Below are 27,235 nucleotides of genomic sequence, written 5' to 3'. Positions count from 1 at the left end.
TTCCTTAAAAATTTTCACTTGTAACATCTGAAATACTTTAAGGATAGAAGAATATTACAAAGGATGCCAATTCACAGACTCTGAAAACCTACTGGATTTTGTTCTAGAAATAGACTCAAGGAAGAATAAATTTTTTTAATTTTACCAGTGTTTTTAAAATACATATGGAAAGGTCACTAGCAGAAATGTTTACAGAAAAGATCTAAATAGTAATCAGCTCTAGAAGACAAGCTATATAGTACTTTCTATTTTTAAGTATCAAGCAAAGATGGATACTCTAAAAAGTTTTCTTTGGAAAATATTTTCCAATGTTCAAGTTCTTGGGGCGTTTATTAATGTATTTCTATCTTAAAAGCAGGCTTTATCTAAACATTTTACCATGAATATTAAGATTAGATAGATGTTGGGGCGCCTGGGTGGCACAGCGGTTAAGCCTCTGCCTTCGGCTCAGGGCGTGATCCCGGCGTTCTGGGATCGAGCCCCATATCAGGCTCCTCCGCTATGAGCCTGCTTCTTCCTCTCCCACTCCCCCTGCTTGTGTTCCCTCTCTCGCTGGCTGTCTCTATCCTGTCGAATAAATAAATAAAATCTTAAAAAAAAAAAAAAAAAAGATTAGATAGATGTTTTGAATTTTTTAAAAATCAAAATCAGTAAAAAATCTCACTGGTTATTGTCTAAAAATCAGTTACGTGCTAGCCAAAATGATGGTTTCAATCTACATTGTCAGTTTTTCTTATTTGTGAAGACCCTAACTTCCTTGTTGTTACTCATACCTCCAAATGTTATCTTTCTGGATTGTTACTACTTTTCTTCGTTGTTGTATAAATCTGAAATTTCCTTATGATTTAATTTGTGGTCTTCACTTACCGAATCCCGTTTTAGAAAATTTGGTGACTCATTTATTAATGGTCTTGAAGCAAGAATGTCTATTTTACCTTCCAGTCTTCCCTCCATGGTTTTAATAGCATTCAAAAGAGTCTTTAGAGAGATTCTAGAGTCTCCAATCTCCTGAGAAGCTCTCATAGAAGTCAGAGTAGGTGCAAAGGTCACACGGCGTGCAGAATTGGGAATAACACTGGGCAAACCAACTGACGAAGTTCTTTCCCTTACGTTGTTTACATGGGGCCTATAGCTTTCAAGCAATTTTGAAGACACAGGCCTCTCTGGAGATTTCCTTCTTCTTGGAGGCATCACCAATTAAAAACAGTAAAATAACAAACCTAGAGTTATTTTTCAATGAATGTTTCTTTTATGAGGAACAACACAATATTGTATATGAAGCTCTGATGGAAAATATACTTGAAAATGTGTTCCTTTGCTTTCAGAATGAAGAAATCACACTGTAAAGTTGTCCTAGTGAAGAAACAAACCTTCCTTAAATCAAATTCTCTGTAGGAGAGTGTATCTAATGAGGCCCCCTTTTCCAGTTTAGTCAGATGGTTAGAACCCTAACAGTATTCTATTTGAAGACACATTCTAGCTCCTTGGTTACCAGTGGTATACAAAAATATTAGATACAGAAGTTAGACATACCTATACTGAGTATTTAAGATTTTGTAAAAAAATTTCATACATGGTAAATCTGTAAATCATTGAAATGAATCACTTTCTCTTGGTAACACATTCCTGGATTATTTTTCTTCACTAAATGTTTTATTATCTTGTTTGTCTAACTTTCTCCATTCATTTGTTAAAATGTTATGTGACCTACAAAATTTGGTTTTCAGCCTCAGTAGCCACCATGGTGACAAGTAAGCACTTATAACTCTTTCAAGTGAGCTGTCTGTGGCAGGTGTATCTTGTCGGCACTGAGTTCTGAGTTTGCCAATAATTATAAAACCACTTCCTCTATGACAGTGTTTCTCGATGCTTTCATTAAAACGAGGCTCCTGTGAATGCTCACTCATAACACTATTTTGCTTCTGAAAGACATAACTTTTAATGCTGTAATAAAGTTTATGAGTACATTCCTAAGCCTCCAATTAGAGCATAAATAAGCTGAATGTCCCAATCCTGCTTCAGGCATCTCTTTTTCTCTACAGTTCAGCAAAACCTTGTACATTGGGGTTGTTTAAAAAATGTGAATTGAGTCAAGCAAGAGAATATTCATCTTTCTGGGACTGTATGGTAAGGGGGAGAAAGGCATCAATTTCTTAAAACCTAATTAAAACAATATAACAGCAATCTGTTTTGTAGCTATTAATCACACCTGAGCATATTTGCTCTCTAGGGCCTTGTTCAACTTGCGTAGATGGTCATTCTGCGAACTGGTTTCAGTAAAAGACTGTAGTTGTTCTTCCAGCTGTTTAACTTTTATCTAGGGTAAAACAGAATAATAAAATAAGGCTTATTAATTTTATGTGCATATATGTATTACATGTTTACATATACATATATGTATAATACATATACACATACTCTAAAAGGATATATATATTATATATACGTACATATATATACACACACACTGTAAAAGGGAAAAAAAGTCATGAGTTTGGAAAAATCACAGAGAATCTTTAAAAGTTATAAAAGCAATCCTGAATTCTTCTAATCATGCAAAGAATGCTATTTCAACTAACATAGCTATTTCAATAGCTTCAAGTAGGCTATAGCCATTTACATGTACTGAGATAACTCATTTGGTTTCTATTGCTTATGGAAACCCCGAATTAACATGACTCATGAATGTAACAGTGAGACTTTGTGGGTAATAATTTCAATTGAAAAAGAACTGTGATATCTAACATTCAAAAAACATTTTGAATATGGGTAATTAGAATTGTCAATATGCAAGATGACACAGAGTCTTGTTTTATCGACAGAATTATAAAAGTTGAGTAAATGAAGTTCTTATATGATCAATATATTTTAACACTAAAGGAGAAAGATGACATATCTTTCTCTTTAAATAAAATGATAATTTGGGGGGATGAAATCATTAATATTTACTCACTAATCTCCAAATTGTGTTTTTCTGTATTCTCTTCCTATCATACCCTTTCATACAAATCAACAATTAACATTACTGAGCCTATCCCTGAATCAAAAAATTTCATCCAAAACTCTTTTATTTAAATCAATTTTTTCCTCTCTCTGGGTCTTGTTTCCTACCTGAAGAGGGTAAATGCTTCTTGGCTATAGTTACTGGACACTTTCAGGAACTGTTAAAATGTGATTGCTAATATTGGGTTTTTGTCAAAGACTGCATAAAAACACATTTTGTCTCAGGAAGAAATCTCTCTTGTTTCATTAAGCAGGATCCTTCTTTTATCTTTGCCTGTTTCTGTTGCTCTTTTCCACAGGGTACCTTATACAATATGTGCTGTGGCTCCCTAAAGCCATCAGTAAAAATTAATCATGGTTTTCACTTAAGGTTTCAGAATTAAAATACCACCTCTAAAGGGAGGTATTGATACAACCATTTTTCTCATTTTATATATAAGCAAACTTCTGTTAGCCTATAGAATCTAATGGAAAATGGGCTGGTTAATTTTGAAAACTTTTAGATTTGCTCCTCTTCAAGCAAAACAGAATATATCCTTCTTCCACAATATTTCTCAGATAATTTGCCCTTACTCAACCTCTAGGTACACAGTAAAATGCCCTGAAACTTTTCAGATGGCATATTCTCATCTATAAGTACTTTAATTTTTGCATTGTCTTATTTGGCATGATTTCAAATTCAAGACATTCATATGGGAAAGAACATAGAAGCAAATACATTATGCTGCTCTGCAGAGATCTGGTTTTTCTGTGTCATTAAAATCCAAGCAGCTTCCATAACTAGCTTATCAGCCAGTCTCAGGAACAGAGTCCTGAGTTTATCATTCTTAATCCTTTTTAACAATTTTACTATAAATATATCCCTTAATAGTATATAGTATTATTTTATGAGATTGATCCATGTTAACACATGTAACTCTATACTTTTATAGAGACTGCTTTCAAAACTGGTATAACTACTTTCAGGAGAAATTTAATAAACTTAATAAAATTCATGATCTGTAATCCTATAATCCAGGAATTCTCCTGAGAATTATACTTAGCCTAGAGAATTTTTTTACATATGAGTACAAGGAGACATGTACAATAATTCATCACACTGGTGGTATATGAAACTGGAAACTGCCTAAATAGCCATCAATAGAAGAAAGGATATATCTATTTTGGCATATTTATAAAATGCAATAGTACATTACATTGACAATAAAATTCAGACCATGTTTGAATCTGGGGCAGCAGTTTCTGACACAGTCTACATTAGTACCTAAAACCCAGTATTTATACCAATCATTAAGTCAATTTTAAAATATAATCTTTTATCAAATGATTCATACGTAATATTTTAATCAATTATTCAATTTAGAGAAAACACAGACTATTTTGATCATGTTTAGTATGCAGCTCTTCCTGCAAATTATCTTGCAAGAGTATTATGGTGTAAGAGCACTTTCCCTTGGCTGATGAAGTCAGTCCCTTTGTAATGTGCCAACCCAAGGTATGACACAGAAACACCAATGTGTCAATAGTTTTAAATATTTCAGCTTTCAAAGACTATCAAAAACCTTAAGCCCTTGTTGTAGGAATATGAGCAGAAAAAAATTTTATTTTCCTTAAGATTCTGAGGATAATCTCTAAGTGTGTAATTGAGGTCTAAAAAGTTAAATAGTAATCTCTACACCTAGCTTGTATTGTTCACTAGCTTTCCTAGTGAAGAGATGAGATGAGATGTATGCTTTCCCCTCCTCATTTTATAGGTGAAAAGATGAAACTCAAACAAAAACAATCAGAAAACAATTAACAAAATGCCAAAAAGTACCTATCAAGAATTACTTTAAATGTAAATGGACTAAGTGTTCCAATCAAACAACACAGGATGCAACAAAAGCACTTCTAAGAGGGAAGTGTACAGCAAGGCAAAAGAAAAATCTCATATAAACAACCTCACCTTACACCTAGAGGAGCTAGAAGAAGAAAAAGCCCAAAGCTAGCAGAAGGAATAATAAAGATCAGAGCAGAAATAAACAAAATAGAGACTGAAAGAATAATAGAAAAGATCAATGAAATCAAGAGCTGGTTGAAAAGATAAAACTAATAGACCTTTAGCCAAACACATCAATAAAAAGAAGACTCAAATAAATAAAATCAGAAGTGAAAGAGGTGAAATAACCACCATATCACAAAAATATGAAGGATTGTAAGAGAATATTATGAAAAGTTATATGCCAACAAACCAGACACCTAGAAAACATGGATAAATTCCTAGAAACATACAATCTCTCCAAACCATATCAGGGAAAGAAAATTTGAACAGACTGATTACTAGTAATGAAATTGAATCAGTAATAAAAAAAACTACCAAAAAACAAAAGTCAAGGATCAGATGACTTCATAGGTGACTTCTACCAAACAGTTAAAGGAACAGGTTCTGGGATGCCTGGGTGGCTCCATCAGTTAAGCATCTGCCTTTGGCTCAGATCATGATTCTGGAGTCCTGCGATGGAGCCCTACATCGGGCTCCCTACTCAGCAGGGAGCCTGGTTCTCCCTCTGCCCCCTGCTCTTGCTCTCTATCTCAAATAAATAAATAAATAAATAAAATCTTTTAAAAAAATAAACAGGTACTGCTGATACTACCGTGGTTTACTGCCTATATTAAAAAATTTTTTAATTACAGTTGACATACAATATTATATAATTTTCCCTGTCACTTATTTCATAACTGGTATTTGTACCTCTTAATCCCCTTCACCTATTTCACCTCCCCCAACCCGACAACCACCAGTTAGTTCTCTGTATTTATGAATCTGTTTCTGGTTTTTTGTTCATTTGTTTTATCTTTTGGAAGTTTTTCTTCCTCTTCTACATTTTGGAATATTTGGAAAGAATAGCCATAAAAAAGAATGAAATCTTGCCATTTGCAATGACATAGATGGACTTAAAGGGTATTATGCTAAGTGAAATAAGTCAGAGGAAAACAAGTAACATATAATTTCACTTCTATGTGAAATCTAAAAGGCAAAACAAATGAACAAAAAACCAGAAACGGATTCATAAATACATGGTTGTCAGAGGTGGGGGGAAAGGGTGGGTGAATTAAGTGAAGGGGATTAAGAAGTACAAACTTCCAGTTATGAAATAAATAAGTGACAGGGATGAAAAGTACAGCATTGGGAATATTGTCAAAAATGGTATAATAACTTTGTATAGTGACAGATGGTAATTACACTTATGGTAAGCATTTTGTAATGTATATAATTACTGATTCACTATGTTGTACGTCTATGTATGTCAACTATGCTTCAATTAAAAATTTAAAAAATGTAGGCAGTAAACCACAGTATTAGCAGAACCTTTTACTTTGTCTCCAAGAGACAACACAGATATTTTTGTATCATATAACAGTTACTGCAAATATCCTGAAAAGCTGTTTGTGCTTATTGCTAGTTCGAAATTACAGAGTTTATAAGAACACCATTAGATCTTGTTATTGAATGCACTAAAAAAATAAAACTATTAAAGTATCACATTTTTGAACATTTTGATAAACAGATTTTAAAAGAACTGATTTTGTTTTAGAGTGCACAAGCGGGATGTGGGGTAGAGAGGGAGAGGGAAGAGAGAATTTTTTTAAAAAAGATTTTATATATTTATTTGACAGACAGCAAGAGCCCAAACAGAGGAATTGGCAGAGGGAAGGGGAGAAGTCAGCTTCCTACTGAGCAGGGAGCCTGACCTGGGGCTTGATCCCAGGACCCTGGGATCATGACCTGAGCTGATGCTTAACCAACTGAGCCACCCAGGTGCCCCTAGAAAGAGAATCTTAAGCAAGCTCCACGCCCAGCATGGAGCCCAACATGGGGCTCCATTCGCCACCCTGAGGGTCATGACCTAAGCCGAAATCAAGAGTCCAAAGCTGAACCAACTGGGCCACCCACATGCCCTAGGAATTGAATTTTTTAAAAAGGGATGAAATTCAAGAAAATTAAGACTTGTCCAAGGTTATACAAATATAAATGATTATATCTAAATGTATCACTGACTCCAGAAAATATTAATAAGAGCGCACAAATAGTGGCCAAATAGCCTTATTTTTTAGTGGACTACATATTGTTTCCACAAACATGGTTTACCAACTGCGTTTCACGTATGTGGGCTGATCTTGTGTGCTAACCCTATAACAAGCTCCTGGAGCAGATGAGATGAGATTAACACTGACATGTTTTACATGTCTGTAGTGAGATTTCTTAATCAAATCAGCTCTATGGTTTCCAAGCCTAACTGGACTTCATTTCATACCATTTAATCCAGTGGTCCTCAAGTTATGATCGCATATTGGAATCACTCGGGAGCATAAAAAGCACTGAAGCCTAGACCTGAGATTCTGATCTAATTGCTTTGGGGAGCAAGCCTTGTCATGGGGATTTTTCCCCTTGTATTTTATAGATAAACAGAAAAATTGACAGAATTTTACTGTGAATGTGAATACCCTCACCCTCCAAACTTTACCATTAATTTTTTTATGCTTGCTTATCACATACCAATTCATCTGTTTCCTCTATTGATCCACTAAACTATTTTTTCTTTTTTTTTCTGATTCATTTCAAAGTAAATGGAAGACATCATACACTTCCCAGCATAAGGTCTTTTAAAAATTCCTCAAATTGGAATGTGTAGCTAAGGCTATGAACCACTTATTCAGACTTCAGCATTTCCACTGGAGTTGGTTATCAGGGGCAAGATTCCTGCTCTGTAAGTGCTATAGGGATAAAGCCCACAGGAAGCAAGATAGTATCATCCCATTCACTCAAGTCTATTGCCTTTGAGTCCCAATTTCCAGGGTTATTTCTTTTTAAGAATATTATAAAATTTCAGCAAAAAAGAGAACAGGGCTCTCCACGTTCTCAGTGAATGACCATGCAAAAAACAATTACAATACAACTTCAAATAGTCACAGAATGGGCTTTGGTTTCATCATTTTAACTTACAGTATTACAATATAGATACGTGAATAGAAGTCACCCGGATTTTCTTTGATAAGGGAACAAACTTAGGTGGGTTCAAAAACTTTGGTTCAAAGTTATAGAATTTCTCAAAACCCAGCAATATTTAGCTTGACAACTGTGATTAAAAAATTAGACAACACAAATCAGAAAATAAAATCTCATACCTGGAGTTTTCCCTTTTCATAGGCCAGTTTATTTTTACTCTCAGTAATTTTTCCCAAGGCCTTTTCCACTTGCTGCTGGGCAAGCTGACAAAGCAAACACAGGTATCAGTACCGAGGCATAGAATGAATAACCACTTTCTGAACAAGTGTTTATACCCTATCATTTCTACACTGATGAAACCAGGATTCATATTTATTTGCCTCTGCTGCCTCTTAGTTTTTCCCTGGAGCGACTAGTCCTTCTATACAACCTACCCCCAAATTATGCACATTCAATATAAAAATTTATATACAGTATGAAGCATCAGTGGGTTAACGATTAAGGCCATCTGAGTATTTGTCCTATACAACCAGTATTTATTTCATACATAATTATACATATTCATACATTGTTTCTCAAAGTTCCTTTCTTTTTCTTTTCTTTCTTTCTCTTTCTTTCTTTCTTTCTTTCTTTCCTTCCTTCTTTCTTTCTTTCTTTCTTTCTGTCTGTCTTTCGAGAGAGAGAGCGCTAGAGAGTGCAAGGGGGGAATAGGCAGAGGGAGAGGGAGAGAAAGAATCTTAAGTAGGCTCTGTGCTGACCCCAACATGGGGCTTGATCTCAGGATCCTGAGATCATGACCTAAGCCGAAATCAAGAGTTGGACGCTTAACTGACTGAGCCATTCAGGCGCCCAGTTAAAGTTTCACTTTTAATCACTATGTGTGGTTTCCACTAAGGCAAAGGAAAATATTTTTTAAAATCATTCAGATGAATCAAGTGTTGGTTTCAAAATAACCTAAAAGAAATACAGACTCTTATCAATAAATAGGAGGCTAATAACAATATATTATCATAAAATTAATCATCAACTAATTTTCTGTCAGTGGAAATCCCCCTTTCCCACAATACTTTTATAATTTGGAAACTGAGGTAAAAACATTCCATGAACACAACATTTGGGATTATGTTTTCACCAAGCCTTCAGCAAAAATAAATGAGAAGGGTGGACAATGATGTTATAAAAACAAAGCTATACAATAACCATAAAAGCTTAGTTATTTAAAGTACAGATCCAGTGTATAAAACACCAAGAGCTAGATTTCACCTAAAATATGCTAGCTGTAACGGAGATAACTGCTTGCCTTTTCAGAATATGAAAATGTGTTTTTTTTTTGCAGTAACTTAGATGATCTGGGTCTCTTATAAAAAGTTGTCCAGGGCGATAGGAAGATGGCAGAGGAGTAGGGGACCCCTTTTTCAGCCGGTCCCGAGTCGAGCTGGATAGGTACCAGGCCATCCTGAACATCCACGGAATCAGCCTGAGATGCAGGAAGATACATCTGGATCTCTACAAATGAACATCTCCAGTGCTGAGTATTGAGGTACGAAGCAGGGAGCCGCGGGGAGCCGTGAAACCGCGCACAGATATCGGAAGATAAACGGAAGGGGAAGGGAGCCTCCGCGTTTGGGTGCCGGGAAGCGGTAGCCACCTGCACGGGGGAGCAGGTGGACTCTCGGGCAGGACCCGTGAGACAGCAGACTGAGACCGTGAGCCAGAGGACGTGCGACCAGACGGAAATGGAGCTCCGGTGCGCTCACTGGAACCAGATTGAGACCAGGAGCTTCGGGAGCGCGCGGGGGCGGCTGGCAGCTGGCGGTGTTAGAAACACAAAGGACAGAGACGCACCGGCCCTGGAAGTGAGGGCTGGGATGCTGGGTGTGGGGCGCACATCCCGGGACACTGCAGGGCTGAGCAGCACCAACAGTAACAGAGTTAAAGTGGCCAGAACATCAGTGGAGAACGGTCTGCAATCCTTCTGTTCAGAGACAGAGGCTGAGATTCGGCCGCTGCTGGTCTGACTCTCAGAAGACGCACAGCAAACCGCCAGGGAAAGCCGCCAGAGAACAAAAGCCTGGAAATACCGGCTCACAGTGTGCCCATCCCCATCCCCCCTCGCAGGGGACACGGAGACTCTAGCCAAACAGGGTTGCCTGAGTATCGGCACGGCAGGCCCCTCCCCCAGAAGGCAGGCTAAAAAATCAAGAAGCCCACATCCCTAAGACCCCTATAAAACAAGGGCACACAGCCTGGGTCCCGGCCAAAAATTTGGGCTCTGGACAACCCCGCAACCTCTCCTCATCAGAATGACGAGGAGAAGTCCCCCCCAGCAAAGAAAAGACACTGAGTCTGTGGCCTCTGCCACAGAACTAATGGATATGGATATAACCAAATTATCAGAAATGGAATTCAGAGTAACAATGGTCAAGATGATGTGTAGACTTAAAAAAAGTATTAATGAAAATGTTAATGAGAATATAGAATCTCTAAGGGCGGAAATGAGAGCGAATCTGGCAGAAATTAAAAATTCTATGAGCCAAATGCAGGCAAAACTAGAGGCTCTGACGGCCACAGTCACTGAGGCAGAAGAACCTATTAGCGAATTGGAGGATAAGTTAGTAGAAGAAAAAGCGAAAATAGAATCTGGACTTAAAAAAATCCACGCCGACGAATGTAGGTTACGGGAGATTACTGACTCAATGAAACGATCCAATGTCAGAATCATCAGCATCCCCGAGGGGGTGGAGAAAAACAGAGGTCTAGAAGAGATATTTGAACAAATCGTAGCTGAAAACTTCCCTAAACTAGCAAGGGAAACAAACATTCGTGTCCAAGAGGCAGAGAGGACCCCTCCCAAGCTCAACCACGACAAACCCACGCCACGTCACGTCATAGTGCATTTCACAAATATTAGATCCAAGGATACAGTACCGAAAGCAGCCAGGGCAAAGAAATCTCTCACGTACCAAGGCAAAGGTATCAGAATTACGTCAGACCTGTCTACACAGACCTGGAATGAGAGAAAGGGTTGGGGGGGGGGCATTTTTAAAGCTCTTTCAGAGAAGAACATGCAGCCAAGGATCCTTTATCCAGCAAGGCTGTCATTCAGAATTGATGGAGAAATAAAGACCTTCCAGAATCGCCAGTCATTGACCAATTTCGTAACCACGAAACCAGCCCTACAGGAGATATTAAGGGGGGTTCTGTAAAGGTAAAAAGGCCCCAAGAGTGATACAGAACAGAAAGTCACAATCTATAGAAACAAAGACTTTACTGGCAACATGGCATCATTAAAATCATATCTCTCAATACTCAGTCTCAATGTAAATGGCCTGAATGCTCCCATAAAACACCACAGGGTTGCAGATTGGATAAAAAGAAAGGACCCATCCATTTGCTGTCTACAAGAGATTCATTTTGAACCCAAAGATACATTCAGACTGAAAGTAAAGGGATGGAATACCATCTTTCACGCAAATCGACCTCAAAAGAAAGCTGGGGTAGCAATTCTTATATCAGATAGATTGGATTTTAAACTAAAGACTATAGTTAGAGACACAGAAGGGTACTATATTATTCTTAAAGGATGTATCCAACAAGTGGAGATGACAATTATAAATATATATGCCCCCAACAGGGGAGCAGCAAGATACACAAGCCAACTCTTAACCAGAATAAAGAGACATATAGATAAAAATACATTAATAGTAGGGGACCTCAACACTCCACTATCAGAAATAGACAGAACACCCTGGCAAAAACTCAGTAAAGGAACAAAGGCTTTGAATGCCATACTCGACGAGTTGGACCTCATAGATACATATAGAACACTACACCCCAGAACCAAAGAATACTCATTCTATTCTATTGCCCATGGAACATTCTCAAGAATAGGCCATGTTCTGGGACACAAAACAGGTCTCAACCAATACCAAAAGACTGAAATTATCCCCTGCATATTCTCAGACCACAACGCTCTGAAATTGGAACTCAACCACAAGGAAAAATTTGGAAGAAACTCAAACACTTGGAGACTAAGAACCATCCTGCTCAGGAATGATTCGATAAACCAGGAAATCAAAAATCAATTTAAACAATTTATGGAGACCAACGATAATGAAAACACAACGGTCCAAAACCTTTGGGATACTGCAAAGGCAGTCCTAAGGGGGAAATACATAGCCATCCAAGCCTCACTCAAAAGAATAGAAAAATCTAAAATGCAGTTTTTATATTCTCACCTCAAGAAGCTGGAACAGCAACAGAGGGAAAGGCCTAATCCACGCACGAGGAAGCAGTTGACCAAGATTAGAGCAGAGATCAACGAATTAGAAACCAGGAGCACAGCAGAGCAGATCAACAGGACTAGAAGCTGGTTCTTTGAGAGAATTAATAAAATTGACAGACCTCTCGCAGGACTTATCCAAAAGAATAAAGAACCCAAATTAATAAAATTATGAATGAAAAAGGAGAGGTCACAACCAACACCAATGAAATTGGAAGGATTATTAGAAACTTTTATCAACAGCTTTATGCCAATAAATTAAGCAGTCTGGAAGAGATGGAGGCCTTCCTGGAAACCCATAAACTACCAAGACTGAAACAGGAAGAAATTGATTTTTTAAACAGGCCAATTAATTATGAAGAGATTGAGTCAGTGATAAACAACCTTCCAAAAAATAAAACTCCAGACCCAGACGGTTTTCCTGGGGAATTCTACCAAACATTCAAAGAAGAAATAATACCTATTCTCCTAAAGCTATTTCAAAAAATAGAAACAGAAGGAAAGCTACCAAACTCATTCTATGAGGCCAATATTACCTTGATCCCCAAACCAGGCAAAGACCCCAACAAAAAGGAGAATTATAGACCGATTTCCCTAATGAATATGGACGCCAAAATCCTCAACAAGATCCTGGCTAATAGAATCCAACTGTACATTAAAAGGATTATCCATCATGACCAAGTGGGATTCATCCCTGGGATGCAGGGAGGGTACAACATTCGCAAATCTATCAGTGTCTTAGATTTTATCCAAAAACAAAAATTCAGAAATCATATGATTCTCTCAATAGATGCAGAAAAAGCACTGGACAAAATACAGCATCCTTTCCTGATTAAAACCGTTCAGAGTGTAGGAATAGATGGTATATTTCTCAAGATCATAAAAGCCATCTATGAAAAACCTGCAGCAAATATTATTCTCAATGGAGAAAAGCTGGAAGGCTTTCCCTTAAGATCAGGAACACGACAAGGATGCCCACTCTCACCACTATTATTCAACATAGTACTAGAAGTCCTTGCAACAGCAATCAGACAACAAAAGGGATCAAAGGTATCCAAATCGGCAAAGAAAAAGTCAAACTGTCTCTCTTCGCAGATGACATGATCCTCTATATGGAAAACCCAAAAGACTCCACCCCCAAACTACTAGAACTTATAGAGCAGTTCTGTAATGTGGTGGGATACAAAATCAATGCTCAGAAATCAGTTGCATTTCTATACACGAATAATGAGACTGAAGAAAGAGAAATTACGGAATCCATCCCATTTACAATAACACCAAAAACCATATGTTACCTTGGAATTAACTTAACCGTAGACATAAAGGATCTATATTCTAGAAACTATAAATCACTCTTGAAAGACATTGAAGAAGACACAAAAAGATGGAAAAATATTCCATGCTCATGGATCGGAAGAATTAACATAGTTAAAATGTCCATGCTACCCAGAGCAATCTACACTTTCAATGCTATCCCGATCAAAATACCGATAACATTTTTCAAGGAACTGGAACAAATAGTCCTTAAATTTTTATGGAACCAGAAAAGGCCCCGAATCGCCAAGGAAATGTTGAAAAGGAAAAACAAAGCTGGGGGCATCACAATGCCGGATTTCGAGCTGTACTACAAAGCTGTGATCACAAAGACAGCATGGTACTGGCACAAAAACAGACACATAGACCAATGGAACAGAATAGAGAACCTAGAAATGGACCCTTGGCTCTTTGGGCAACTAATCTTTGATAAAGTAGGAAAAAACATCCAGTGGAAAAAAGACAGTCTCTTCAATAAATGGTGCTGGGAAAATTGGACAGCTACATGCAAAAGAATGAAACTTGACCACTCTCTCACACCATACACAAAAATAAACTCCAAATGGATGAAAGACCTCAATGTGAGACAGGAATCCATCAAATTCCTAGAGGAGAACATGGGCAACAACCTCTACGACATCGGCCAAAGCAACCTTTTTAATGAGACATCTGCAAAGGCAAGAGAAACAAAAGATAAAATGAACATGTGGGACTACATCAAGATAAAAAGCTTCTGCACAGCCAAGGAAACAGTCAAAAAAACTAAGAGGCAGCCCACGGAATGGGAGAATATATTTGCAAATGATACTACAGATAAAAGACTGGTATCCAAGATCTACAAAGAACTTCTCAAACTCAATACGCAAGAAACAAATAAACAAATCATAAAATGGGCAGAAGATATGAACAGACACTTTTCCAATGATGACATACAAATGGCTAACAGACACATGAAAAAATGTTCAAAATCATTAGCCATCAGGGAAATTCAAATCAAAACCACACTAAGATACCACCTTACGCCAGTTAGAATGGCAAAAATGGACAAGGCAGGAAACAGCAATTGTTGGAGAGGATGTGGAGAAAGGGGATCCCTCCCACATTGTTGGTGGGAATGCAGGTTGGTGTAGCCACTCTGGAAAACAGTGTGGAGGTCCCTTAAAAAGTTAAAAATTGAGCTACCCTATGACCCAGCAATTGCACTACTGGGTATCTACCCCAAAGATACAGACGTAGTGAAGAGAAGGGCCATATGCACCCCAATGTTCATAGCAGCAATGTCCACAATAGCTAAATCGTGGAAGGAACCGAGATGCCCTTGAACAGATGACTGGATTAAGAAGCTGTGGTCCATATATACAATGGAATACTACTCAGCTATCAGAAAGAACAATTTCTCAACATTTGCTGCAACATGGATGGCACTGGAGGAGATAATGCTAAGTGAAATAAGTCAAGCAGAGAAAGACAATTATCATATGATTTCTCTCATCTATGGAACATAAGAACTAGAATGATCAGTAGGGGAAGAAAGGGATAAAGAAAGGGGGGGGTAATCAGAAGGGGGAATGAAGCATGAGAGACTATGGACTCTGGGAAACAAACTGAGGGCTTCAGAGGGGAGGGGGGTGGGGGAATGGGATAGACTGGTGATGGGTAGTAAGGAGGGCACATATTGCATGGTGCACTGGGTGTTATACGCAACTAATGAATCATCGAACTTTGCATCAGAAACCAGGGATGTACTGTATGGGGACTAACATAATATAATAAAAAAAAACATTAAAAAGTTGTCCAGGAATTTTTTTTAAATAATGGCACTTTTTACCTCAATAAAACTCCCTCTTTTAAACAAAGGCATAAAGAAATTCTATTTATTTTTTAAATATACTTTAAAAATAATTTCCTCTTTTTTGGTCACCTAAGGGAATGCTAATGCAGTGTAAGTGTAAACTGTCTAAGCAAAATCAAAATGTGATTAATATTTGACACAAGGTCACTTAAATTCACAACAAACAGAAAAGAAATTGTTCTAGTTGCTAAAGGAAAGCAGATATTAAGGCAGTAATTTAAATTATTGTTTCCAGATTATTTAAATAGTCCCTGTATTTAGAAGAATCAATGGAAGACCAGAAATTAGAGAGCACTTGAATGAGTGAATATCTCGGATTCTGAGATGTGGAAGGCCAAACAGAGATTAACCTTTGCTTAAATAATCTTGTCAACATATTGTAAAGATTATTAATACGCAAAGCAAAATAGAAATTGGAGAATCATTTGAGAATTAGCATACCAAGAAAAATGCTAATGGTTGGAATATGCATTTTAACTGAATCAAAGGTATCACTCCTTGGAAAAAGCAAGAAGCAAACAGAATTATCTTAAGATATGAAAGATAGGTTAACAAAGATTCAACTGTATGCCAAAGAATGATTTCTAAAATCATTTTTATTTTTTTTAATATAAAATTTTTTTTTCTTTTTTAGAGAGAGAGCGAGCGAGCACAAGCAGGGGGAGCAGCAGGCAGAGGGAGAGGGAGAGGGAGAAGCAGGGTCCTTGATGAGCAGGCAGCCCGACACGGGACTCCATCCCAGGACCCCGGGATCATGACCTGAGCCGAAGGCAGCCGCTTAACCAACAGAGCCCCCCAGACCCCTAAAATCATTTTTAAAATTTAGGTGAACTGACCCCAGTCAGTGGGGAGTCTGCTTTTCCCTCTCCCCGTGCTCATGCTTGTTCTCTCTCTCTCAAATAAATAAATAAAATCTTAAAAAAAAAAAAAAAAACTTAGGTAAGCTGTGAAAGTTAGCAGAAGCTGTTAGAATACATAAAACCAATAGATACTAACATCTTGGTAAAGCTATTTTATAAGCAGATTGTAAGCAGAGAATTTTTTTAAGATTTTATTTTTAGGTAATCTCTACACCCAACATGGGGCTCAAACTCACAACCCCAAGATCAAGAATTGGATGCTCTACTGACTGAGCCAGCCAGGCACTCCTGTAAGCAGGGTTTTCATTCAGAATATTTTAACAACTAGGGGCACCTGGGTGGCTCAGTTGGTTAAGCATCTGCCTTCGGCCCAGGGTCATGATCCTGGAGTCCTGGGATCGAGCTCCACATTGGGCTTCTCCCTCTCCTCCCCTCAGTTTTCTCACTATCTCTGTCTCTCTCTCTCTAATAAATAAAATCTTTAAAAAAAAAATATTTAACAACTAGTTTGCATGGGCCACAGCAAATGGAACCAACTTTGACACCCGCCCAAGTGTACACTGACTGAATGTCATCCTAGTTTTAAGAAATACACATTTATTAAGATTTTATTTGTGAGAGAGAAAGAGTGAGAAGAAATACAGTTAATTCATTGTTTAATTTCAAATCATTAAAGTCCTAGTTGTGTAGGGAACCATATTTCTGTTTAGTGCTATCATTTGAAATCCAAAAGAGAAGTGAGGAGGATAGTTATTTAACTTGAACTCAAGAATACTAAACTTCCCCCATTTGCATCATTCCTCACTATGGTTCCCTGAATGACTGCCTGTGGCAAGAGACTTAAATTATATCATCATCATTATCATGAAAAAACAAAAATAAACCCAAAATCAGTGTGAAAAAGAAAAAAAGAGAATACTGTTTAAACATAGATAAAGTATGCTAGGCCCTGTGATGGGCACTTTACACACAGTATGACATTTAATCCTCATATCCTGGCAAGACAGAGATGACCCTCTTTATGTTCCACTGAATCAATCTTTCTTAAATACCTGTTATGTATTAGGTGCTATGTTAGGTAAGGGACTATAAAGATAAGTAACTACAGTTCTTGCATTAGAAGAGAGTGAAGGCAGATACAAAATTAATTCTAATCAATTTCTAATCAATGAAGTTATTATTTTGACATGTATATGTACAGCATGCTGTGGGAACCCCATAAGCCATAGACGTTAAGGCCTGCACAAGTCACATAGTAAATGGAACAAGGCTTAAAACCCGGTCTGAGTTCAAATCTGTGGTGTGGCATATACAACACAGAGTCATAAGCATTATCTTCAAAAACCAATAAGAGGTTATACTAGGAGGTAGCTCTTATTGGTAATTTCAAGTGGTAATTCCCAAAGAACAAAAATACACTGCCAACATTGAATGATGATAGGTTTAATGATATTGCTGAGATTAGAAAAAAAAAAAACCCAAATCCTGACACCTCAGCCTCATTTCTCAAGATTCATACAGCCAACTGGAGGGCTTCCAGGCAGGCGTGGTCAGAGAAAATTCTATGTGGAAACACAGAACTGCAAGATGGAATTGAGGTGTGGTTTATCACTGGGAGACCTTAAGAGATGCTATGAGCAGGAAGAATCAACACTGATCAAATCATTGGCAGGATCTGTCAAAATCACTACCTGGATGAGGCCACAAGCCTACTCACTGGCAGTGGGGCATGCAAGAATCAAGACTGAGATGTGGTTCTTCCAGAGGGACCAGAAGCAGGCGGGTTGATAAGCCCAGCTGATACATGGCCAACAAGCAAGTAGAGGACATGGATAAATCTTTAATCTTGGGGGAGGGAGTATTGGTCTGCAATAGTACCAGGAATTAGAGCTAATGCACCTTGTTGCTGTAATAGCAACTTTAAGGCCTTTTTTCTGGGATACTTCAGATATTGAAAGTTCAATAAATGGTAGTTATCTGCTACTTGCTTTACATGTATTAACATACTTAATCCTCAAACAACTTGCTAATTATGGTATTATTTTCCCCACTTTGACACATTAAGAAACTGAGGCTCAGAGAGGTCACAGCCAAAATTGAAACACAGGCAGTCTGGCTTTAGAGCTATGAAAATATAATGGATGTAGACTTACTAAGTTTTCATAGTTGAAGTAATGAGCAGCTTATAACAGAGGCTAAAAGAATTTAACTCACATTAAGACAGACTCACAAAGACAGCATGGTACTGGCACAAAAACACACACACAGACCAACGGAACAGAATAGAGAACCCAGAAATGGACCTTCGGCTCTTTGGGCAACTAATCTTTGACAAAGCAGGAAAAAACATCCAGTGGAAAAAAGACAGTCTCTTCAATAAATGGTGCTGGGAAAACTGGACAGCTACATGCGAAATAATGAAACTTGACCACTCTCTCACACCATACACAAAAATAAACTCCAAATGGATGAAAGACCTCGATGTGAGACAGGAATCCATCAAATTCCTAGAGGAGAACATAGGCAGCAACCTCTATGACATTGGCCACAGCAACCTTTTTCGTGACACATCTCCAAACGCAAGAGAAACAAAAGAAAAAATGAACTTGTGGGACTTCATCAAGATAAAAGCTTCTGCACAACCAAGGAAACAGTCAAAAAAACTAAGAGGCAGCCCACAGAATGGGAAAATATATTTGCAAATGATACTACAGATAAAAGACTAGTATCCAAGATCTACAAAGAACTTCTCAAACTCAATATGTGAGAAACAAATAAACAAATCATAAAATGGGCAGAAGATATGAACAGACACTTTTCCAATGATGACATACAAATGGCTAACAGACACATGAAAAAATGTTCAAAATCATTAGCCATCAGGGAAATTCAAATCCAAACCACACTGAGATACCACCTTATGCCAGTTAGAATGGCAAAAATTGACAAGGCAAGAAACAACAATTGTTGGAGAGGATGTGGAGAAAGGGGATCCCTCCTACATTGTTGGTGGGAATGCAAGTTGGTACAGCCACTCTGGAAAACAGTGTGGAGGTCCCTTAAAAAGTTAAAAATTGAGCTACCCTATGATCCAGCAATTGCACTACTGGGTATTTACCCCAAAGATACAGACACAGTGAAGAGAAGGGCCATATGCACCCCAATGTTCACAGCAGCTAAATCGTGTAAGGAGCCGAGATGCCCTTCAACAGATGACTGGATTAAGAAGATGTGGTCCATACGTACAATGGAATATTACTCAGCTATCAAAAAGAACGATTTCTCAACATTTGCTGCAACATGGATGGCACTGGAGGAGATAATGCTAAGTGAAATAAGTCAAGCAGAGAAAGACAATTATCATATGGTTTCTCTCATCTATGGAACATAAGAACTAGGAAGATCGGTAGGAGAAGAAAGGGATAAAGAAAGTGGGGGTAATCAGAAGGGGGAATGAAGCATGAGAGTCTATGGACTCTGAGAAACAAACTGAGGGCTTCAGAGGGGAGGGGGTGGGGGAATGGGATAGGCTGGTGATGGGTATTAAGGAGGGCACGTATTGCATGGTGCACTGGGTGTTATACACAACTAATGAATCATGGAACTTTACATCAAAAACCAGGGATGTACTGTATGGTGACTAACATAATAAAAAGATATTATTATAAAAAAAAAAGAGTCACATTGGGGCCTTCTATACAATTTTCACAGGTGACTTGCATGTTATAGAAACAATTTTTTTCCAAGTACTCAAAAGCACACAGGGAAACTTACTAGCTGCTTAACAGAATGATCATCTCTTTAAATACCCTTCACTGAGAGATGTTTCACGAACTCTACCATTTATTTGTTTTGCACTGACCTTGTCAAACAGCTTTTAGAAACTGTACTTAGTACTGATTGCCTAATGGAACTGTCAGACAAGGAAAAGAAAAATATAAGTTTCTTCCTCATAATTTATGGAAGAGGAAATATTTTAAAACATAAATATTTGTGTTTTTCAGTATTACACATCATCTGTGGAGGCAGATGTTTAATAGCTGCCTTAAATTCTTGTTTTCTTAAATCTTTTATTGTTTGAGTACTTGTAAGGCTCTCTGCTATATTTAGCCTGAGTTATTCAGAACTCAATAATAATTATTAAAACACAAACAGGGGCGCCTGGGTGGCGCAGTCGTTAAGCGTCTGCCTTCGGCTCAGGGCGTGATCCTGGCGTTCCGGGATCGAGTCCCACATCGGGCTCCTCCGCTGGGAGCCTGCTTCTTCCTCTCCCACTCCCCCTGCTCTGTTCCCTCTCTCGCTGGCTGTCTCTCTGTCACATAAATAAATAAAATCTTTAAAAAAATAAATAAATAAATAAATAAAAATAAAACACAAACAAATGAAGAAAACCCATCTTCGGACTTCTGATTTTTAAAAAACTCATCAGGCATTAATTCTTAGTTTAGACTGACCTTTTTATACCCACCCCATTGTAATCAGAAGTGACTTGCCGAAGTTCTAGGGAAGCCATTTGTTCTGCCAGGTGCTTATTCTTTTCCTCTAGAGTCTGCAGGTTGTGGGTTAATGCATTTATATCTACCTTTGAAACACAAAAGGAAAAAAGAAATCTATTTATGCTAGATCCAAAAATATTATCTTATTTTAAAAATGACATTTTTAACTGTAACTTAGAAGTTATTGTATGAACATGTCCTCCTGTCTCTAAGTGCAGGGATTTGCAGTCTGATAGCTCTGATCATTTTATAAACCTTTTTCTTTTCTTTTAAAATTTTTCAGCTTTTCTAGTTGTCTTCAGCAGGAGGGCTATGACAAATTAAATTATTCACATTTACTAGAAGTAGAAGACGACCTTCTGGTACTTGGTATTTACCTAAATATTAATTTAAGCTTATGAACACAGATGCAGAAAACCTTCACCAAATACTAGTAAAATGAACTCAGCAATATATAAAAAGGATAACAGGCCAGGACTAAGTTTATCCCAGTAATACAAAGCTTGTTGTACATTCAAAATTAGTATAATTCACTACATCAATAAAGAAAAAATGTATGACCATCTCAATAGATGCAGAAAAAGCATTTCATAAAACTCAACATTACTTCATGATAAAAACTCAGCAACCTGGAAATGAAAGGGAACCGTCTCTAAAAACCTACAACTAATATCAATCTTAATAGTAAAAGACTCGAATGTCTCCCCCCAACACTGGGGAAAAAAGCAAGGATTCTACTCTCACTATTCCTATTCATTATCATACAGGAGGCCATAGCTGATGCAATAAGGCAAGAAAAAAATACAATAGGCCTAAAGATTGGAAGTGGAGAAATAAAAATATCTCTACCAATAACAGATATGATAATCTACATAGGAAATCCCAAAAAATGTATACAAAAAAATATTAGAACAAGTGACATTAGTAAGGTTGAAGGATACAAGGATGCAACTCAATTGTATTTCTATATACTAGCAACAAACAATTGGAAATTGACATTTCTTAAAAGTATGCCATTTGTAATAGTATCGTTGTAATAGTATCAAAACCCATGAAATTCTTTGGTGCAAGTCTAAAAAAAATATGTCCAATATTTAATATGCTCAAAATTACAAAATACTGGTAAGAGAAATTAAAAACCTAAATAAAATAGAGAGATATATCATGTTCATGTATAAGATCAATTGCTAAAATGTCAATTTTCTCTAATCCCAATTAAAATTGTGTGGGCCTGGAGCAGGGTCCACTCTTCAGTGGGTTCTGGATGGTAGGGCTAGAAAAACACGCCGTAGAAGAAAGACTAAAGGGAGTTCTTCAGGCTGAAATAAAAGGGTATTAGACAATAACTGGAATTCACATAAAGAAAGAATATAGCTACTACAGTAAAGGTAGCAACATAGGTACATACATGTTTATGTTTGTAACTCTCTTTATTAATCCAAAACTCAAAAATATATAGTAAAAGAAAGAATAAGGGAATTAAAATAGTGCACTAGAAATATCTTCTTAACACAGAAGGTGGCAGTAATGCAGAAAGAGGAATAAAAAGCATATAAGACATAAAAAATAAAGAATAAAATGGCAGATGTAAATCCTACCTTATCAGTGATTATGTTAAATATAAATGGATTAAACACTCCACCAAAAAAAGCAGACAGGCAGAATGAATTTTTTCAAAGATCTAACTGTATGCTGTTTATAAGAGACACATTTTAGATTCAAAGACACAAAAGGGTTGAAAGTAAAAGAATGGAAAAAGATATATCATGTAAATAGTAACCTGAAAAGGGCTGGAGTGGCAGTACTAACATTAGAAAAAATAAACATTAAGACAAAAATCTATGAGATAAAGAAGACCTTTTATCATAATGGTTTATAAGAAATATGTTTGGTCATTCAGACGACCAAAATATATGTGTCTGATATATGTGGCCTTTATCCACAGTTTCTGAAAACATTTCAGAGTCATAAAGGTGAAATGGGTGTCTTGTTATTAATGAAAGTGACTTCTGGACCCCACCCAAGGGTAGGGGCTGATTGCCAGGAGAACCAACCATGTGATTAGAGGTTTGGAACTTTCAGACCTAGCCCTTAACCTCCAGGGAGGGAAGAGGGACTGAAAACTGAATCAGCCAATGGTCAATGACTTAGTCAATCATGACTATGCAATGAAGCCTCCATAAACCCCCCAAAGGACTGGGTTCCATGAGCTTCTGGATTGGTGAGCACATGGAAATTAGGGAGAGTGGTGCCCCTGGAGAGGGCATGGAAGCTCATTGCCCTTTCCTCATACTTCATTCTATGTATCTCTTCATCTGGCTGTTGATTTGTATCATTTATCATATCCTTTAATAAACTGGTAAATGTATTTCCTTAAGTACTGTGAACCACTTTAGCAAATTAAAAGAATCTAAGGAGGAGGTTGTTGGAACTTCCAATCTATAGCCAATAGGTCAGAAGCACAACAGCCTGGTGTAACAGCCTGGAGCATGCAACTGGTGTCTGAAGTAGGAGAGTTCAGGAGTGGGGGAAGTCTTGTAGGACTGAACTTGTAGGGCAGTCTTGTAGGACTGAATGCTATCTACGGGTAGTAGCGTAAGAATTGAGTAGAATTCTTGGACACTTTGCTGGTATCCAGAAACTGCTTGGTGTTGTGTGTGTGGGAACCCCCTGCCATGTTGGAATTGGGTCCAGGAACCTAAAAGAGACATTACATATTGAAAAAAGGGTTGGTCCATCAAGAAGATATAACATTTATAAATATATGTGCCTCTAACAATAATAGAGTCCCAGTACAAATAAAGCAAAAACAGAATTGAAGGGAGAGACAAATGATTCAACATAGTTGGAAACTTTAATATCCCACTTCCAGTAATGAATAGAACAATTAGACAGAAGATCAACGAGGAGACATAACTTGAACAATACTATAAAGAACTGGACATCTATAGAACACTCCTCCCAACAACAGCAGAATACCATTTTTCTCAAGAGCACATGCAACATTCTCCAGAATGTACTGTATGTTAGGCCATAGAACAACTCTCAATACATCCGAAGGACTGGAGTTATACAAAGGATGTTCTCCAACCACAATGACATAAAATTGGAAATTAATGAAAGAAGGAAATTTGGGAAAGTCACATATATGGGAAAATTGAACAACAAACTTCTAAATAGCAAATGAGTCAAAAAGAAAATCACAAGGGAAGTTAAAGAATACTTTGAGTTGAAAGTGAAAATGAAAACATGACAAAATGTATGGTATGTAGCTAAAGCAGTGCTTAGAAGGAAATTTATAGCTGTAGACACACACCTATGTTAAAAAAGAATAAACCAACAACCTAAAAACTGCTCTCTTAAGAAACTAGAAAAAGAGCAAATTAAACCCAAGCAAGCATAAGGAAGAAAATAATGAGGATTAGGGCAGAAACAAAAGAAGGAAGCGAAAAACAACAGACACGATCACTAAAAATGAAAGTTGGTTCTCTGACAAGATGAACAAAATGGACAAACCTTTAGCTATATTAACAACAACAAAAAGGACACAAATTGCTAAAATTAGGAATGAAAGAGGGGACATTACACTGAACATAAAGAAATGAAGAAAAGGGGCTACTCTGAACAATCATATGCCAATTAATTAGAAAGCCTAGGTGAAATGGGAAAATTCCTAGAAAGACCCAAACTAAAGAAACTAAAAAATGTAGAAAATGTGAATAGATCTTTAATAAGAGATTGAATCAATAAAAAAAATTGAAAACAGAACAAAAAATTCTCCGCAAAGAAAAACCTAGAGCTGTGGTGAATTCTACAAACATTTAAAGATGAATTACCACTAACCCCTCAAAAACTCTTCCCAAAAATAGGTGAGGGAACGCTTAACAAATCATTTTAAGAAGCCAGTATTACTTTGATACCAAAACCAAGGACATCATAAGAAAACTATAAAACAATATCCCTTATTTATAACAATTTAAAAATCCTCAAAAGATATTAGCAAGCCAAATGAAACAACATATAAAAAGGATTATACTCATGAGCAAGTAAAATTTATCCCCAAAATGAAAGCTTGGTTTAACATTTGAAATCGAACAATGTAATATACCACAGTAATAAAGGACAAAATCTACAAGATTATCTCAATAGCATAGAAAATGCAATTGACAAAATTCAACATACTTTCATGATAGAAACTCTCCAAATTAGGAATAGAAGGGAATCTTCTCATCCTGTTAAAGGGCATTAGAAAAAGCCCAGAGCTAATCCTGTACTTAATAGTGACAGACTGAAAGCTTTCCCCCTAAGATCAGGAACAAGACAAGGATGTCTCTCTGCTCTCAACATTTCTATTCAGCATTTTACTGGAGATTCTAGCCAAGGCAATTACACAAGAAAAAGAAAGAAAAGGCAGCAAAATGTGAAAGGAAGAAATAAAACTATCTCTATTTTTAGATGATACATTCTTATATAGAAAAAAAATATGATATTGATAATGATGATTGCAAAACTCCCCTAATTGATCTACAGATTCAAGGCAAACTCTATCAAAATTACAGCTGCCCTTTTTTGCAGAAATGGAAGAACTCTTAAATTCATATAGAAACATAAGTATCTAGAATTGTCAGAACAATCTTGGGGAAAAAAAGACAAAGTTGGAAGACTCATGCATCTTGATTTCAAAACTTACTACAAAGCTACAGTAATCAAGACTGTGTGGTTCTGTCATAGGAAAGACATATAGACCTGTGGAATAGAATTGAGAATCTAGAATAAACCCATACATCTATGGTTAATTGGGTTTTGACAAGGGAGCCAAGACTATTCAAAAGAAAGAATAGCCTTTCAAAAATTGGTGCTGGGACAACTGGATAACCACAGACAAAATAATGAAGTCGAACCTCTACCTCCACTCATATATAAAATTAACTCAAAATGGAACAAAGACCTCAATATGTAAAACTATAAAAATCTTAGAATAAAAAATTTAATTTTGTGACCCTGGATTAGGCAACAGCTTCTCAGATGTGACATCTAAAGAACAAGCAACCAAAAAAAAAAAAAAAAAAAAAAAAGCAAACTGAACATAAGAAAAATCTAAAAATTTAAAACCAGAACCCATGGAATGGGAGAAAAATATCTCTAAATCACATATCTAATAAGGGTCTACTATCTAGAATATATAAAGAACTCTTACAACTGAACAATGAAAAGACAACCCAGTTTACAATGGGCTACTGATCTGAATAGACATTTCTCCAAAGAAGATATACAAATGGCCAATAAGCACATAAAAAGATGCATCTCATTAGGGAGATGCAAATCAAAACCACAAAGTACCACTTTTCACATCTACTAGGATGGCTATTATTAAAACACAAAAAAATAACAGTGTTGGTGAGGATGTGGAGAAACTTGAAACTATGTACATTGCTGGTGGGAAGGTGAAATGGTTCAACACTGTGGACAAGAGTCTGGTGGTTCCTCAGAAAGTTAAAAAAAAAATTACCATATGACCCAGCAATTCCACTCCTAGATATGTATCTCAAACAAATACATGTACAACACACATTTATAGAAGCACTAATCACAACAGCTGAAAGGTGCATCAAATAATACAAATGTCTATCAATAGATGAAAAGAACAAAACAAATTGTGATGTGTGTATATATATATACCACATACAAAGACATACACACCAACAGTGAATTATTACTCAGCTGTAAAAGGGAGTAAAAGGGAATGAAGTACTGCTATGTACAACATGGATGAACCTTCAAAAATGTTATGCTAAGAAGCCAGACACAAAAGATCACATATTTTATGATTGTATGAAATATCCCGAATAGGTAAATCTACACAGATGGAATGCAGATTAGTAGCTGTCAGAGGTTAGGGGAAGGAGGGAACAGGGAGTGATTTCTTAATGAGTACAAGGTTTCCTTTTGGGGTGATGAAAATGTTTTGTAACTACAAGAGTTGGTGGTTATACAACATTGTAAATATACAAAATGCCACTTAATTGTTCAAAGTGTTTGATTTTCTGTTATGTGTATTTCACCTTAATTGAAAAAACAAAATGAGATACTTCATACCCACTTGGATGGGTATATTAATTTTTTAAAAAGCAGGCTTTAACAGATGTAGGTGAAGATGTGGAGATATTTGAACCTTCATATACTGCTGGTGGGATTGTAAAATGGTGCAGCTATTTTGTAAAAACACTTTGGTAATTTCTCAAAATGATAAAGAATTATCCTATGACCCAGTTTTACTCCTACAGAATTGAAAACATATCCTCACATACAAAAAAAAAATGTACACAAACGTTCACAGCATTATTCTTCACAGCCAAAATTGTGGGAACAACCTGAATGTCTATCAACTGACGAATGGCTAAATGAAGTGTGGTATAGTCACACAATATATTATTCAGCCAT

General features: G+C 36.9%; 1 protein-coding gene across 2 annotated transcripts in view; it reads right to left on the bottom strand.

The window, feature by feature from the left end:
• Window positions 1-27,235, bottom strand: part of CCDC150 (coiled-coil domain containing 150) — an 81,274-nt gene that overhangs the window by 20,088 nt on the left and 33,951 nt on the right. The window contains exons 14-16 of one of the 2 annotated variants that reach the window (XM_026492277.4): window positions 20,767-20,880; window positions 8,170-8,253; window positions 2,210-2,317 (exon numbers count right to left, since the gene is read on the bottom strand). In XM_026492277.4, coding sequence (XP_026348062.2) covers window positions 2,210-2,317; window positions 8,170-8,253; window positions 20,767-20,880 — 306 coding nt within the window. Of the gene's footprint in view, window positions 1-867; window positions 1,192-2,209; window positions 2,318-8,169; window positions 8,254-20,766; window positions 20,881-27,235 lie in introns of those variants that run through there. The other variant, XM_057303657.1, reaches the window with a different exon arrangement.

This window comes from Ursus arctos, unplaced genomic scaffold, assembly GCF_023065955.2.
Source record: "Ursus arctos isolate Adak ecotype North America unplaced genomic scaffold, UrsArc2.0 scaffold_1, whole genome shotgun sequence".
NCBI classification, from domain to species: domain Eukaryota; kingdom Metazoa; phylum Chordata; class Mammalia; order Carnivora; family Ursidae; genus Ursus; species Ursus arctos.
This window is presented reverse-complemented; position numbering and strand designations above follow the sequence as displayed.